Source organism: Pygocentrus nattereri, chromosome 6 (assembly GCF_015220715.1).
Source record: "Pygocentrus nattereri isolate fPygNat1 chromosome 6, fPygNat1.pri, whole genome shotgun sequence".
NCBI classification, from domain to species: domain Eukaryota; kingdom Metazoa; phylum Chordata; class Actinopteri; order Characiformes; family Serrasalmidae; genus Pygocentrus; species Pygocentrus nattereri.
In genome coordinates this window covers 23,882,295-23,899,949 of record NC_051216.1, presented here as the reverse complement: position 1 = coordinate 23,899,949, position 17,655 = coordinate 23,882,295, and the positions used below count along the sequence as shown (strand labels likewise).

The window sequence follows — 17,655 nt, the reverse complement described above, 5'->3', positions numbered from 1 at the left end:
CCTTGGAATATATTGTTGTCTGTCATTTTTGTAACAATTTACCACATTATATTACATTGTGGAATATGATTATTATATACCACATACTACCAGTGATCATTAGTTGCATTAGAGCTCGGAATTATATAAAGCAGTTCTCTGATTTTAATCATATAAAGGTGTTCTCTGGTTAAGGTTATGTAAATGGTCCATTGAATGGTGTTATTTTTATGAACACATTGTTACTTTAATGGAAAAAAGCCCCACTCAAAGTGTTTTGCACTTGTGAAGGAAGTTGCCATTGTCATTTTACTGCCTTTCGCTCCAACAAATGAACTTACTCACAGTGAAAGACTGATCTGACTCAGCACTAGGGTTGCACAATACACCACTGTAGTTGTTATCACAGCATTCACAGTGACAATATGATCGTCATAAAAAGGTTTCCAGGACTGCATTCGATTTAGTAGTACGCTTGATGCAGTTTCTGCTCAGTCTATGTGTGCTGTGGCAATGTAGATGTGGTCTGAATAATGCATAGTGCTTATTGTAAAAATATTGCTGTGTCTACTAATGTGTTTCAGTGTATATATATATATATATATATATATATATATAGCTATAGCATCACAATAGGATATTTGGTTTGTGCAGCCTATATACTGCTACTATATTGTAGTATCTTATACACAGTACTGTGCAAAAGTCAGAGAACACCAATTTCTTTATTTAGTTTCCTTTCAAAACAACCCTTAATTCATTTTTCAGTGTCAGAAATTCGCAGAAAACATATATTTAACAGATCATTACACAATAACTTATGCAGCCTGTATAATATAAAATCTAGCAGTGTTTAATTTGTCCACTCATTACTTTTGTACACTGTTATTGCCATTTTAACTTTTCCATCCATCCAGTCTTACCAGTTACAGCTGTGTTCTCCCAACAAAAGCTGTTCCTGACATTATGTTTTCCTCCAAAGAGATACGGAAGGCCACCTCACAGTGGAAATCATTTTACTCCTGCTTCAGAAGCTTGCTGTTTTTTAACTGACATGGTGTAATAAAAGACTAGGATGGTAATGTTAGTTGAGACCGTTAGATTGATGTTCGTCTAAAGACTGGCTGCCACTCTGTAAATTTCAAGCCACATGTAATCTTCTGTGGCTTTCTGTGGTCTCGATAATGGCTTTAATTTAATGTAATAGTTCAACTCGGCACTATGGGTCTAAGTGGATGTCTGTGGATGTCAAGAAGTCATTACTCAGAAAAGAACATGTGGACTAGAGCACTGAAAGTGGACGTCTGAAATGGACTGGTAAGCCCAGAGCCCAGACCTTAACATCACTAAATGTGTTTGGGATTGATGAAACATGAACACACTAAGTACTGAAAAGTAATATATTTATCACTTGAGGCTTGGGTGTTAAATGCATGTTTTCTGCTTTTTTTCTGATTATGGAAAATGAATCATTTGTACCTAACAGTTGTTTTGGCTGAAAATAAAAAGACTTTTGCACTGTACTGTAAACTTTGGCACGTGCATCCATGCATTTTAGCCATGTTCCATTCATTTCTGCCAGTGTCACTCACACCCAGAACCTTTCCCAAGGGAAATCTTAACATGCAAGTTCTTGTCTTCCCTGTCTGGTTGCTCTGCTCCCAGCTCTCTGACCACTGTGTTCATGCCTTCGTGATTGACTTTGTGGCTTTTACAAAGAGGTTTTAATTTTAACCACAGGGATGCTCATGTCCCAGACAGGTCTGTCACATGGATCAGCATGGGTTCTGCATCTCCAGAGCTTTCAGCATGACTCAACCTGCAGATTTTTATTACTATGTTTTTGTTTCTTTTTTTTTCCTAATCTGTTATGCGAGTGGAGCAGATCAGCCCCAAAAAAGGCAAAGAATAGTGAGTCAAGGAGGTGCAGAAAATCCATTGGTCTTTCAAACAGCTTAGTGCTTGTGTTCTGAAAAGTGAGGACAATGAATTTGAAACAACATATGAAAGACTAAGTACTGAGTTAAGATGTTAGTCATTTGAATGTTCAAGAGAACAGCAGCAGAAGCACCAGCTTGACAGTGATTCACGGAACCCTATGCACCTCCTTCCACTAGAACTTAATTCCCTTTCTGCCTCTACCCTCTCCCCATCCCTCTGAATGCCAAACAGAAGCAAGACGTTCTCAACCAAGTAAGCCAATGCCTTCTGGGTTTGCATGCTCTGTGGTTCAATGTGTCTACATGCCCAAACATAATACACTGGTACCACACTCTCATTCCTGTCTAATCAAAGAGTCACGCACAGGTCATACTGTCTCCTAAAGTTAAAAGGTCAGCCAGTGCTTCTTTTCTGTGTCTGCCATGCATTTGTGTCCCTTTAAATATGTTGGCGATTGCCTAACTGCTTACTTTGCCATTATCTTCTTATAACCTTATGTGATTTTTTTTGTTCAATGTTTTCAATGTTTTATCTGTTTCTTTACATTTCTGAAAGGTTCACCTGTTTCCTTTGTAACCTCTTAACACATGATCCTTTTTTGACGTGTGAGTGAAAAACGACGGGTGGGAAAGGGCATGCAGGCTGTCCCATAGTGCCAGTCCCAGCTAAATAATGTCAATAATTCTATAACTGTATATATCTGTAATTTGGGCAGTCCAGATCAGATGAGTGAATATTTGGAAGGTAGCCATGACATATGCATAAAGAAATTTCTGTTTGTCTTTTAGGCCGTTCTGCATCTCCCTGTCTCTCATCATGTCTCTGCCTATCCCTTATAGCCTATTGACTACGAGGGCTTCCAGCTCTTCATGACCACCTATCTAGAGAATGACATCCCAGAGGAACTGTGCCATCACCTCTTCACCTCATTCAAGAGCAAGACCAGCGGAGGCAGCTCCCCTGATGCCCCCCGCACCGGAGCCACGCTGCTAGGTAAATAAACTCCTCAAATCACCTCAAGACTCTCCATGATCACCTCAGCAAAGATAGAATATAGCAGCTCCAATATATCCCTGGGCTTATTTTCACCATTTAGTACCTGTAAAATCAATGACTTACATGTAAATACTTGAAAACAGATACAATTCCTGTTGAGTGACAGGGCTCTGATCATCCTTACAACTCAACTCAAGTTTGTGGACATTTAACATTTCATAAAATGGAAAATGGATTTTTTATGTGAATTGAACAGGTATGAATGTTATTAAATTATACAGTGCTGTATAAGTAATGTCAGTGACCACCCTTCATGTATTTAATTTCCAGTCAACAGCCATGAAGTACAAGTCAACTTTTAGGGAGATATTTCTGAGGAGATTTTATATGAAATAATCCAATTGCCTCAGGAGAAAATAAGAGTTTCCTAAACTTCTGAGTTCAAAATATGATAAAAAGATGTAGAGAAAATTGAGCTTCTAAAAACTGTGCAAGACCTGGTGCACTGTAAAACGCGGTTCATCAGTTCAACCTAAAGTATAGTTCATGTAGTAGCAAGCAGTTTAACTAGTTTTATTCAAATCAGAAAATTACTTATTAATATAAATAATTGATGATTCAGAGTATTTATTGAGGTTAAATAAAATTAGATAATGAAGTATTTTTTTAAGGTTAAACTGACAGTTTTTTACAGTGTAGACCAACAAATCTGCACCAACATCACAGAATATGTTTGAGACTATGAATGAGATGCAGAAAATGCAACCAACTTCTAAGACTGAACTTTGGAGGTGTGGAAAAATTCATAGTTTTTTTTGAAAAACCGAAAGCAGGTGTTCTGAAAGGAACAGAAACTGTAATAAACTGAGAACAAATTTCTTGAAAAGAATAGAAGCTGTAATAAAGGGAAAGACTGTACACACTAAATACTGAAACATTTGATGTATTTACTTGTTGAATTTAGTTGTTTTCTGCATGTTTACCTGCCGCTGAAAATTTTTATGACTTGTACTTAATAGCTGTTTGAATTGGAAATTAAATAAATGAGTTTCGGTCTCTGGCTGTTGCACAGTACTGGATGTTTTATGATTTTAGAAAAAGCCATTTCATAATTCATAGATCTGCTTCAGTCCCCTCCTTTTTTATGCATTGTACATGCAAAAAAGTGTGAATGTCATTGAAACGTCCTTAAATGTGATCTTTTAAATGAAATGGAAACCCTGTTGAATTAATACTCACCCTTAGTTTGAAACTCTGTATGTGCACAGGTTGTACAAGGACATGCACACATGCCCTCACACAAATACACTCTCTCCATGATTAAAATAATTAAATAGGACGTGTCTGGACACTCCACGCCTCGCAGTGGGGAGGTTTTTGGCTAGTTGCTGTTCTTTAACTTCGATGGAAGTGACTGGCTCTCAGGGTACAGAGGGTGAACGAATAAAATGGGCCAGATGGATGGATCGTGCCCCTTTCTATGCTGAAAGATGTTGCAGGGTTTCAGTCCAAAAGCCCACCTTGTGTGTTTGGAAGGTGGTGGGCTTAGACTTAGAGTCCCCTCCCCCCACAGCTTTTAGCCATTATGCAAAGATTGCATTATCCTGCTGAACAGAGCTGGTCAATGGTGCCATCTAGTGGCATAAGCTGTGCATTTGGTGCATTTGAAGTGCCAGTAGTTATTCAGCTAATGATAACCAAGGTGAATTTTACCTGAGGATCATTACAGTGTACTCTTAGTACAGTCACCACTGGCATGCCTCATAATTATACATGCTTAGAGTGCTGTACTAGATTACTAAACTATGGGCTGACACTTCATTATGTTTGCCATTTTTGGTGTCAAATGAGTGTTTTTTCTGATCTTAGGTTGTGTTTAGGGTGAAATGACAGACTGTGTAGATCAGTCTACACACTGTTTACATTTTAATTTTTTTCCCAAAACATGAAGTTGGCAATAGGCCATTTTATTGATTTTATTTTGCTTGGTACGGTTGCTGTTATACGATAAAGTAACGTGAGGCAGGAAGGTGTACTTATGCTGTATTAGAATGTACCTACATCTCTACCAAGTTATTGTATCATAATTATGCTTGACTAATTGTGCTAAAAAGCCAGTTGATTCGATGTATTTAAATAGGCATCTGATTGGAAATGTACTAGTGTGTTCACATGTTCATTTATCTGATACATTGTAAGCTTCGGATGAAAATGGGTAACAAAAATCACAGTGGGCCTGTGCATCTGTAAAGTAATTGAAATAGAAATATTTGTGATTGGTGCATCCATACTTTATATAAGTTAGTCTTCTGAACACCTCCCTACAGTAAAGTGTTACCAATTATGTCATGAAACTTTTTCCTTCCTGCCTTCCTTTGTCTTTTCTTATGTTACACTTTCCTCCTCTCTGACTCAACTGTGTCTTTAGAACCCAAGTCGATTGATGCAGGCATCTCTATACAGACAGAAGTGGCTTGTGCACCTATAACAGGTACCATCATAGTGTGACATCAGCACTAAGAGACATCGTTCAACAGCTGCTCGTCGCTCCAAAGACACCACATCCCTCCACCTGCTGTCGCTTTGTTGCCTTTCGTGTTTGGCAGGAGTGTTTAATATTTGTGGGAAATTTATTATATTTTTTCTTATAAAATATTGATTTTTCATTATTGATCATGATTGTGCCTATTGATCACTTTTTCTGTTCCATGGCCTTTGGTACAAGTGTGGTTTTTGTCCATGTGCAGCCATTGCTGTGGTGTGGTGAGAGCGTCAGTGTTCTCCGCTTTCAGCTGTGCAGTTCTGAAACCTTGCAGTACTGTTTCTCTCTCCTTTTCTGAAGGATTCTCCCAGCGTTGATATCACTCACTCCATAAATGTTCCTTGTGTTGTTTCTCCCCTGTTACTTCTTGCCTAACACTTTCTCTTCTCTTTTTTCTTTTTCTGCTCCTGTTCTCATAGGGATGAATGGGAAGAGTATTCTCAGTGCTATGGGTAGACATACTCCAGAGCACTCTGCAGGGATAACTCCAGGCTCAGGTGCTACCACCTCCCCATGCTCCTCCCGCTCCTCCTCCCAGCGCTCAGGCACAGGGGGACAAACGCCTGGGGCTCTACATCGCTCGCCCTGCACGCAGCCCAAAGCACCATTGGCCAGCAGCAGCAGCAGCAATGCCCTGGCTCCATCCAAAATGACCAACTCTCCAAGACTCTCCCCAGGTCTGAATTCTGATATGAGGACATACTGTTGGTTTTATTTTATCTTCCTTGACGTAACTGTGCATATAATAGTAGAGACGACTGTAAAACAAGTGATAGATGTTATCACTGTGTAAAGCTGTTGTAGTTAGGATTGAAACTCCTTAAACCACAGGTTTATCATTCAGTTAAGTTCTGAGACTTCTTATTACACTGTTTCCAATATTTGTGGAAATTATAAAACTAATCTATAAATTATGTGGTTATGAGAGTGAGGAACTGAAGTGCAGGCTCACAGACACTTGTCGTTTAAGGAGTTAAAGAAATACCATTTTTCAAAGTAATCTCCATCCGCTGCAACTGTAACATGCTGTTGATCACCACAGGCAGTAAATCTGTTGACTTGAAACAGCCATTTTTTAAGCCATTGGGCAGTTGCCAGTATTGTTGTAGTACTCCAATTCAGCATCAGTCTCAAGTCCAGCCTCAGGACCATAAATTAACAGTCTCAGTCTTGTCCTAGTCTAGGGCTAAGGTGAATTTTTTCAAGACTAACGAGTATGATGCCTCTGTCTGAGGTTCTTGTAAATTTAATTTTGGAACCAATGAACATTAAAAAACAAATAATACCCAGTTAAGCCATCATGGAAAGACCAATTAGATCCTCAACTGGCAGCCAGCAGATTTTATTAAAACATGTAGACTCTGTTACCAAACAGTACCAAACAGTCCTTTCTCTGTGTTGTATGTGTAGAGAAAGTACTCTTCTATGTTTTGTTGACATTATTAATAATAATAACAGAAAAAAGTTCAAACATCCTCTGAGAGCAGATCAGAATGCTGATATTACTCTGTTTTGTCCGTAATAAAAAAAAAGGATGTATGTTGTTTGGTTTATATTCAGTTGACTTATGTGGTGACGTTTTAAAGTAGAAGGGACAGAGAAGATCCTCATTTGATTTCAAAAGTTACTGAATGCAAAGTTGACTATTTAATAATAATTGTTCATTTTTTTGTGCCATATTATTTAATGATATTACATACAAAATATATTTCTGGATCTGATCCCCATTGCTACTCCTGGTCTTGGTCTTGACTCAGACTTGCTTCTGGTTTCCTTACCACAGCTGTTAAAGGTTTATCCAAATTTCACTGAAGTGCAGTAAAAACTCAATTCCAGTTACTTCCATTTTTCTGATATGCATACAACCCCAATTCCAATGAAGTTGGGATGTTGTGTAAAACATAAATAAAAACATAAAATTATGATTTGCAAATCCTTTTCAACTTATATTCAATCGAATACACTACAAAGACAAGATATTTAATGTTCAAATGAATAATCTTTATTGTTTTTTGCAAATATTCACTCATTTTGAATTTGATACCTGCAACACGTTCCTAAGAAGTTGGGACAAGGGCAACAAAAGACTAGGAAAGTTGACAAATGCTAAAAAAAACATTCCACAGGTGAACAGGTTAATTGGAAGCAGGTGAGTGTCATGATTGGGTATAAAGGGAGCATCCCTGAAAGGCTCAGTCGTTCACAAGCAAGGATGGGGCGAGGTTCACCACTTTGTGAACAACTGCGTGAGCAAATAGTCCAACAGTTTAAGAACAACGTTTCTCAACGTGCAATTGCAAGGAATTTAGGGATTTCATCATCTACAGTCATTAATATCATCAAAAGATTCAGAGAATCTGGAGAAATCTCCAGTAAGCAGCAAGGCAGAAAACCAACACTGAATGCCCGTGACCTTTGATCCCTCAGGTGGCACTGCATTAAAAACCGACATCATTCTGTAACGGATATTCCCACATGGGCTCAGGAACACTTCAGAAAACCATTGTCAGTGAACTCAATTCGTCGCTCCATCTACAAGTGCAAGTTAAAACTCTGCCATGCAAAGTAAAAGCCATATATCAACAACACCCAGAAACGCCGCCGGCTTCTCTGGGCCCGAGCTCATCTAAGATGGACTGACACAAAGTGGAAAAGTGTCCTGTGATCTGATGAGTCCACATTTCAAATTGTTTTTGGAAATCATGGACGTCGTGTCCTCCGGGCCAAAGAGGAAAAGGACTGTCTGGATTGTTATCAGTGCAAAGTTCAAAAGCCAGTATCTCTGATGGTGTGGGGGTGTGTTAGTGCCCATGGCATGGGTAACTTCCATATCTGTGAAAGCACCATTAATGTTGAAAGGTACGTACAGGTTTTGGAGCAACATCTTTTTCAGGGACGTCCTGCTTATTTCAGCAAGACAATGCCAAGCCACATTCTGCACGTATTACAACAGCGTGGCTTCATAGTAAAAGAGTGCAGGTACTAGACTGGCCTGCCTGCAGTCCAGACCTGTCTCCCATTGAAAATGTGTGGCGCATTATGAAGCGCAAAATACGACAACGGAGATCCCGGACTGTTGAGCAAGTTGTACATCAAGCAAGAATTGGAAAGAATTCCACCTACAAAGCTTCAACAATTAGTGTCCTCAGTTCCCAAACGCTTATTGAGTGTTGTTAAAAGGACAGGTGATATAACACAGTGGTAAACATGCCCCTGTCCCAACTTGTTGCAGGCATCAAATTCAAAATGAGTGAATATTTGCAAAAAACAATAAAGTGTATCTGTTTGAACATTACGGCTTAGAAAATGTGTGTGTGTGTGCGTTTGAACATTAAATATCTTGTCTTTATAGTGTATTCAATTGAATATATAACACTCCACCCACTATGCTGATAACAAACTGCCGTAAATACTTAATTCAAAAATATCTACCTGAACTGTTCTGCAGTAAAAAGTATTCCTGACAGAATTCAGCAACTGCCATTTGGCTCCTACTATGAGTGTGTTTTAAGTCAACAGATTTTCTGTTCTTCTCTAAGTGCAGGAATAAGCACTGAAATTATTGCCTATGGCAGTGACTGTAAACTATGGATGTAGATAGATAGTAGATGGAGATTAGGGATTAAAATGCTGGAGTATTCCTTTAAAAGACTCAAGGAATCCATTTTTGCTACAGTCTCTGGAGATCACTAATGGACACGCAATCAATGTTGTTGCCCTCAGAGCAAAATCGGTCAGAAAAGGGAATGTCTCTCAGGAGAAGTCCATCTCCTCAGAAGAGTTCTGCACTTTCCTCGCCACAGGTGGTCTTCCTGAAGGACATTGTGTGCTACCTGTCCCTGCTGGAGCGAGGGACCCCAGAGGATAAGCTAGAGTGTGAGTTGAGTGTTTTGTGTTTGGTCATGCATTTCTTGGCTGTGAGATGTTAAGCCATAGTTCTTTCAACAGTGAAAAAGAAAGATTCTAGCCAAGCGCATATTGGGAAGCATATGTTTCTCTCGTAATACACGGAGCTGCCTTTGGCAAGAATGGCAACAAGATGGCACAGACTTAAATCTGTTTACAGAACAGAGATAGGCCTTTGGTGTCATTTTCCATTGTTCCACAGTCCACTGTGATATTACACTTTGCAGTCTTTTTTCTCAAATTTGCATCATTATAAACATTATGTAGAAGGGTTGCCAACTTCACTGAGGCAACTGGAGTGAGATTATCAGGTGGTTGGAGTGAGGCTGTTGTAATATTCCATTTTGCATGCACACATGCATAACCAGTATTACTCTGCTTAAAACACTAATTTGAACCACAGCCCATCAGATCCATCAGTCACCATGGCTCCCCAGTGACTCTACATTTTTTGCTTTAACCCAGCTTCAAACCCACTGCAACCAAACCAAAAAGAACACTGAATACCTAGCACATGTGTGTTGCAACCCCAGATAAAGCAAAAATGTTTTGGGGCAGATGCTTTCTGAACTGTCTACTGGTTAGGTTCTAGGTCTTCAAATAGCATTAGGTGTTCATAATTTGAATTTTAAATAAAGCATAGTACAGATTTATAGATGGCTTAGAGAAGAACATAGAAGTAAATAAATGAGTAGTGATATTACTTTTCCAGGAAATAGTAAATAAAGGAAACCCACCCATTACAGGATGAGTGATGTCATTTGTGATGGATTACTTTTTTTTATAAGTAACTACCCCAGTGCTGTTTGTAGTAGATGACGAGCAGAACCCAGACAGGAACTTAGCACATATTCAACACTAAGATAGATATATAGCCAATTTCTTCTAAATAGGCTACGATTTGACCCAGTCAGACGTCATCATGTAGAAAGAACATAAAATAGTCACGCTGCAAGTTTGTTCCGAGCATGTAGGTTGGTTGGCTTGAGATTTTGTTCCACAGCTTGAGAGCTCATGCCAAAACTGTGAGTGTTGGCAACCCTGTAATAACGGTTTAGAGACCCATTCCAAGTATCCTCAGATTGAATGCCTTAAGTCTACACTATTTTTGCTATACGTATTTGCATTGGCATAGCTGTGTGTGGAAGTGTTGTGCTTATACATTGATTGTATTTTTCGATGCTGAAGGAAAAATGTACAGCAGTTGATCAGACAAGACATGTTTGGTTGCTTGCTTATTCAGTTCTACAATGGGGCTAGGAGACTAAGCTAGCTAATAAGTAATGGAAAGTTATACCCCACCAATTAGCATCATACAAACCACATACCTCATCAACTCAAACCATGTTGTGGTACTTGATGCTAATGGAACAGCATAAGCTTCATTTGCTTCTTAGCTATGATAGCCTTGTAGTTCCATGCAAAACAAAGGAAGCAGCCAGATATGTCTTGGCTTAAAATTGTGTACATTTGGTTTGTTGAGCTTGAGGTATATTTAGTTGTCTGGACTGTCACTTTAACCTGAATGCAGTCCTATAATGAGATTTGTTGCTCTGTATGCTGAGCCTTAGCCAGTGAGAGTGACAGGCAGAATGTGCCAGAACTCTGCTGTCACACAGCTCTTCAGGCTTAGGCCAGCTCCTGACCTCTCAAAGCACTGCTAACTTTAAGCCCTGCCTGCTCTGCTGACTTCTTTAGCATGAGCACTTATATTAGCCTCAACCTAATCGCTCTTAGCCACTACTGTTGAGGACAACAGTGTAGTCGCACTGTTGCAACCCTTTTTCACAGGGGGCCTGAGGGAGCCAGTGAGGATGTTACAGGTTTAAAAGATGGGCTCTCTTATCTCTCGCATCTCTTTCATCTCTCGTTCTGCAGTCATGTTCCGGCTGTACGACACAGATGGCAATGGCCTGCTGGACAGCTCAGTAAGTCATCTATAATTCTTCATCTTTTTGTTAAACTCTTATGTACAAATCAGTTGCAAAATAGTTGAAGTAGTAGATAAAATGCAAAGAAAAACAAATCAATGAATTGTAAGCAACCTTTTACAGGTATTTACATTAAAACAGCACAAAGAAGAAATATTTAATATTTTAACTTATCAACGTTGCTTTTTGTAAGTATATGCTAATTCCAAATTTGATTTCTGCAAAATATATATAAAAAAAAGTTGGACACAGGGGCAGTACAAGTTTGAGGAATGATCAGTAACGCCTGTTTTGGACCTTTCAACATGGTTGAGAGGCAAAAGGAGCATTCATAAAGGTGTGAAGAACTGTGAGAATGAAGTGAATAGTCCAGTAATTTAAGAACAGCATTTCTCAATGCACAATTTCAAATGATTTAAAGATTAAATTCTACCAACTTCTCTGGGCTGACTTCCATCAGAGATGCATAGTGATGTACAGTGAAAACGTGTGCTGTGAATCCACTTTTCAAATTGTTTCTGGAAATAATGGAAGTTCTGTTCTCCGAGCCTAGGAGGAAACAGACCATCCTTGAAGTCCCAGCTAAAGCCTGAGTAGACTGATAAATCGATGCGACGTGTTATTTATCTCAGAATAACTGGGCTCTTTTGAGGGATTTTCAGACTCCTCAATAGTGGACCTGTTTTTAGTAAAAAGTTTAGCATCAGTGTTGTATTGGACTCCTGCTCAGGGATTGTGGAAACAGCAGTGGATCGATGCAGGCAGTGAGAGAAAAAAAAGACTTTTTGGAATTTAATTTCAGTGATTCTAACCCCAACACATGAAATAACAGCAAAGAACACTATGAATTAAGTTAAAGAAAACATTTTCCCCCCTACATGCTTTACCAAGATGCACTGGAATTGTATTGTAAATGTGTTCTAATGTATTCTGAATATGTTACTTGTCTGTGTATGGTAACGGAGTGTGTTGCTGAATACATTTAGGACAATGTATTCAGCATTCAGCCATCGGTTTTTCTTTAAAGTATTTTGCCCAGCCCTGTTTCCTGCAGTATATAACTCTGTCTTGACTGTTCACTCAGGAACTCGACCGCATCATCAATCAAATGGTTCATGTAGCAGAATACCTGGAATGGGATTCAACCGAGCTGCAGCCGGTAAGCTGAATGTGTCTGTATATCAGCCTGTGTGTGGAGTGCATGTGTCCTTAAGATTATTTGCAAGGCATGAAAGATGATTTGAATAATTTTTGCAAGGTACTGAGAGAGCTCATTTTAAAATCCTGAAAAATGACATCTCGCTTGAGCGCACAAGCTCCATATGTCGAGTTTAATCACCAGCGTTTTGAGCAGACGGCCCCTGACAAGATGTCAGACCCTGCTGCCTCAATGGAAGCCGTCAGACCAAAACATTGCTAATGAGGTGAACATATGGAGCTCATGAGTGGCGTACAGTCATTTTTGAACATTGCAGGTGGAGCAGGAAGAAATGCTCTTCTGGGTAGTTTTGTGTATTTAAGATGTGCGATCCATCTCTTGCACATAATTGTGGTTGGTAATGTTTTCCTTTACAGTCCCCCAAGTTCTGGGTATTAACCAGGTAAATGTGGTGTACAAACTCCAAATTATGATTATTTTGAGTAACATCATGTTAAGTTGCAGACTTATAGTTTTAATGCTGGTACTATTTTATGATAAGGACATTTGCTGGGTTCTTGTTCAAATTTTCCTGTTTCACCTTAACCCTTGTGTGGTGTTCAACATGGAGCAAGGAGGCGGATGTATACGTTGAGATAAGCAACTTTTATTAAGGGCAAATCCAGGGTCATGGTCAAAACTCTTCAAATAATGCATACACTGCGAACTGTACATCCAACAAACATCAGACATATTAAACAAAGACCAGCAAGAAATTCAGGAAAACACAGGACTTAAATACAAACAGGGATAACGAGGGATAATCGGACGCAGGTGGAAAACAGGTGGGAACAATCAGGGGCGGAGTCACAAAACAAGGGGCCGGACTGGGATCAAAACAAAAAGCAGGTGGACTAGACCAAAACACAACACGAACACATGGACAGGACTGGGAGGGGCCAATCGGGACCCATTTTCAATGTTTACCAAAAGAAAAAAATATGCAATTTATTATTATTTTAACCACATATTCTTTGGCCTTTTCTCATTTTCTGTAAAGAATATAAAATAAGACATTTTCACTGACTTCACACTCTTCACCCCCTACACATTTATATTACACATGGTTTTTGGGTGAACCCACAGGGAATAAAACTGTGGAGGTGCTGTGTCCTTTTACTCTGTTCTTCTCATACATGGCCTGCTCTTAGTTTGTGTGTGTGTGTGTGTGTGTGTGTGTGTGTGTGTGTGTGTGTGTGTGTGTGTGTGTGTGTGTGTGTGTGTGAGAGAGGGGTGGACAACAGGGACAGGCTGCTGACTGGCTACAGCTCCAAAAGGACAACCCTTTGCTGGCCACTTGTGATATTTTAAACATCTGATATTTTTACATAAATTGTTAAGGCTGTATTGATTAAAAAAACAATAATGAAGTAACAAAATAATAATAATAATGAGTAACAAAAACAATACACTAGGGTTAAATGGTGCAGCAGTTTGTACCTCACACTTATCCAGTCAATACCTAGAACTTAAGGAACTGTAAAAGAAAATGTTACCATGGTGGTTCTGCTGTAGATACTGAAAGAGATGATGGAGGAGATCGACTATGACCGGGATGGAACAGTCACACTAGAGGAGTGGATTAGAGGCGGGATGACAACCATACCTCTACTGGTACTGCTGGGCATGGAGACGGTGAGTCAGAGTTTCAGTGTGTGACTGTGTATGTCTTTGTATCTGTATATGTGTGTTTGTTTGTGTGTCTGCTGCAGTGGTAATCAAATCCTGATATTTCTGCAGTCTGTGTCACCGTCTGGGTTACTGAAAGCCCTGTACTCTGCCCACAAAAAAAAGAACCAACAGGATATTGTGCTTACAAACTGAAAATACAAAAATAAACAATTTGTGTTGTCTTTAAATAACTTGTTCATTTAAAATAGACAAAAATTGTTTATTTTGACTCGAAGAGAGTTCCATTCCAATGAACCTCAAATAAGTTACACTGAAATGTTTCAATTTTGTTCCACCAAAACTTTAACTTTATGTTGAGACTTCAAAACCTATGTATACTGATATTACTCAATTTCATGGAATAATTTAATTAAGTTTATATAATGAATAAGTAGTAAAATTTGAAATTGATTTCTCTTCTTCTTTCTTTGTCCTCAAACATCTATCCTCAGAATGTACAAGAAGATGGGCAGCATGTATGGAGACTGAAGCACTTCAACAAGCCAGCGTACTGTAACTACTGTCAAACAATGCTGTTAGGAGTACGGAAGCAAGGCCTTTGCTGCTCACGTAAGACTCTGGTGTACAGTGACATACAGTGATGATATTGTAAAGCAGTGATTCTCAAGCCTGATTCAAGTATAAAAGTTATTAACAATAGAGCAGGGAAATCAGTAAAATGTGCAGGACAGGAGACCTCCAGGACCAGAGCCTACATTAATAAATCTGATCTAAGAACAGATTCCTGTCTTACTTATGATGACATTACTGACAGGAACAGATCCTTGATCAGGACTCCTGAATACAGTCCCAGGATTGAGAACCACTGTTGTAGAGGAACAAGATCTTTTAAAATAGGTCTTTTTAAAGCAATGGTAATGACAAACATGAGTTAACAAGTTTATTGAGCTACACCTACATGTTTTTATACTCTTTTATTCTCTGTGTTTTTTTTTTGCACCCTGTATTCACCCATTCCTAATTGTGTCATTTGTCACTAAAACAATGCTCTGTCTTTTTTGTATAGCCTATCTGCGCCTTTGCAAATATATTTAAATTTGTGTAGTCATAACACTTGAATTATATACTTAGTTGAAACAAATAAGTCATTTACCTTCTCCATAAATCACAAATGATTAGTTACCAGTTGGCAATGAATATTTTAAATTCTTCTCCTGGTACACCTATTTTTAAAGTCTAAAGTAATATTTGCATTTAGATCTATAAGAAAACTGTGGTTGAAAGCACACATTTAGTGACTGTGATACTTAGGCATTAGTGTGTTATTTAAGGAAAAACAGAAGAGCAGCTGTTCCTCAGGTGATTAAGAATGTCAGTGCAGGATGTGACCAGACTGCGTCAGCAAGAATAATCTGCCCACAACTACATAGAGAGGGACATTAGGTTGAGTGTATAAACAGTGTATAAACCTCTTCATTACAAATACGAATGCGCATTTGAGAAATGTGTAGATTAAAAACCATTGGCACTCATCTACAGAGATGTGGAAAAAAGTGATACAGTCAAATAAGTCATCCTTCATCATATTCTCCACAAGGGGGTGAATGTACAGTATGTTGAGCAAACACTAAAGAACAGAACTGTCCAGAACAGAGCTGACCCCTAAAGTGAAGGGTGTCAGCTGGCTCAGTTATGCTGTGGGACTCATTTTGCTGGCATTGATTAGATTGGATGGGAAGGGTCACTGCAAATCAATACAGAGTTATTCTGTCTGATCACCTGTGTCCTATGATGAAACCCTTCTATATTGAAAGTAGTGATCTTTTTCAGGGTGACGATATATCCATCCACAGGGCCACAGAAAGGTTTAATGAGAATGAAAATAATGAAAATCATATACTATGCCCTTCAATAGAAGGTTACCAGATCTCAATCCAATTGAAGACCTATGGGGGACATATGTTAAACAGTGCTCTCCACCACCATCTTCAGAAAACAAATTGAGGGAATGTCTTGTAGAAGAATGGAGTTCTATCCATCCAGTTTTGTCAAGGTGTATTGAAGCTGTTCTGGCAACATGTTATGGCCCAACACCTTACTAACTCACACTGTTTTATCTTTTATCTTATGGCAGTATGCAAGTACACAGTCCATGAGCGCTGTGTGTCCAAAGACATTGCTGCCTGCATCAGCACCTATGCCAAGTCCCGCAGACACACCAACGTGAGTACCACCGTACAGTCTTACTTTCACAGCATGCTAGAGGCTTTTTAGGGCCCATATTATTTCATTCCCCATTGTAGAAGTGGTTAATATTCCCAGATATAATAACATCATAGTGTTTATTAATCCTTCCAAAGTACTGTCATGCTGTTTAGAAATGTTAGTGTCTGGATGAACCTCCTCTAAGCTCTTTGATGCACTTTGGATCAGTGCAGTAACATTGGTATCAGCAGTGCTTTACCCAGACAACATAAGGGATCATTCACATCATTTCATACTCTCTAACTCTTTTTTCATTGTTCCATCATGGAGGAGAAACTTGGCTCTGTTCAAACAGTCATAACTATACAACACTCCACACAAAGATAACCACAATTTGAATGAGAAAAACAGTTTTATGTTTCTGAATAAATGTCTCATTTTCAGGATCTTTATCGAAATGTCTTTCACATTCTCTCAAATCTCAAATCGCTGTATCATGTTTAACCCCCTTTCACAGTAGTGATAAAATGCAAGTTACACGATTTGGAGGTGGCTCAGGTAAACCTTGAATTCAATTTCTGTAATTAATATATATTTAAAAAAACATTTTGGGCTCCCAAGTGGCACAACTGTCTAAGCGTTGGCCCTATCATCAGGAGCGGCTTTCCATATCCTCCGAGTGCGTTCGGCTGTCCAATGAAGTTGTGTGAGCAGCAGTTTGAAAAGAAGCGGTGGCCGGTTTCACAGGTCTCAGAGGAAGCCTGACCCCCCCCCCCCGAAAGAAAAAACATTTTAATTGTATTTTGAATTAACCATTTTATTTGATTATATTAATAAAAATAACTGATGAGTCAATTTTCCGTTCTGTCAGCATGATGGCCACTAGGAGGCCTGCATGCTTTTAAAGAAAGGTGTCATGGAAACACCCCCTAAACAATCACTGCTGAATAATGTCAGTATGTATGCATGCAAAAAAATGCCATGCAAATGTAATAGAAAATGGTTAAATGGCTTATCATTTAAATGGTTAATGCATCCTCTGAGGAGTAATTTTTCCATCATTTTTATCTCACAATTCCCTTTTTTGCTCCAATTGACGTTTGAGTTTTGAACACTGTAGCTAACCCCAAACAAATGTTCCACTAACGTGTCAGGAAGGTTATGAGAACATTCTGTGTGCAGTGACCGGTAGCTTTGTACAAAAGGAGAGAGGCATAGAGGGAGATCACAGAGCATTGCTTATGCAGTTAAATTCTAAATTTGTCTTAGGGATTCAATTAAAGCTTTCTGGACTTGGCTTTCTTGGCTTGCTTGGCTTCCTTATA

The 17,655-nt window shown here is 38.9% G+C and overlaps 1 protein-coding gene across 3 annotated transcripts in view; it reads left to right on the top strand.

Moving 5' to 3' along the window:
- Nucleotides 1-17,655, top strand: part of LOC108424401 (diacylglycerol kinase beta) — a 113,338-nt gene that overhangs the window by 29,547 nt on the left and 66,136 nt on the right. The window contains exons 4-13 of one of the 3 annotated variants that reach the window (XM_037539152.1): nucleotides 2,152-2,172; nucleotides 2,760-2,913; nucleotides 5,345-5,407; nucleotides 5,878-6,135; nucleotides 9,182-9,334; nucleotides 11,243-11,292; nucleotides 12,380-12,454; nucleotides 14,009-14,128; nucleotides 14,617-14,734; nucleotides 16,260-16,348. In XM_037539152.1, the coding sequence (XP_037395049.1) occupies nucleotides 2,152-2,172; nucleotides 2,760-2,913; nucleotides 5,345-5,407; nucleotides 5,878-6,135; nucleotides 9,182-9,334; nucleotides 11,243-11,292; nucleotides 12,380-12,454; nucleotides 14,009-14,128; nucleotides 14,617-14,734; nucleotides 16,260-16,348 (1,101 nt within the window). The remainder of the gene's footprint in view (nucleotides 1-2,151; nucleotides 2,173-2,759; nucleotides 2,914-5,344; nucleotides 5,408-5,877; nucleotides 6,136-9,181; nucleotides 9,335-11,242; nucleotides 11,293-12,379; nucleotides 12,455-14,008; nucleotides 14,129-14,616; nucleotides 14,735-16,259; nucleotides 16,349-17,655) is intronic. The other 2 variants (XM_037539153.1, XM_017692437.2) reach the window with 2 other exon arrangements.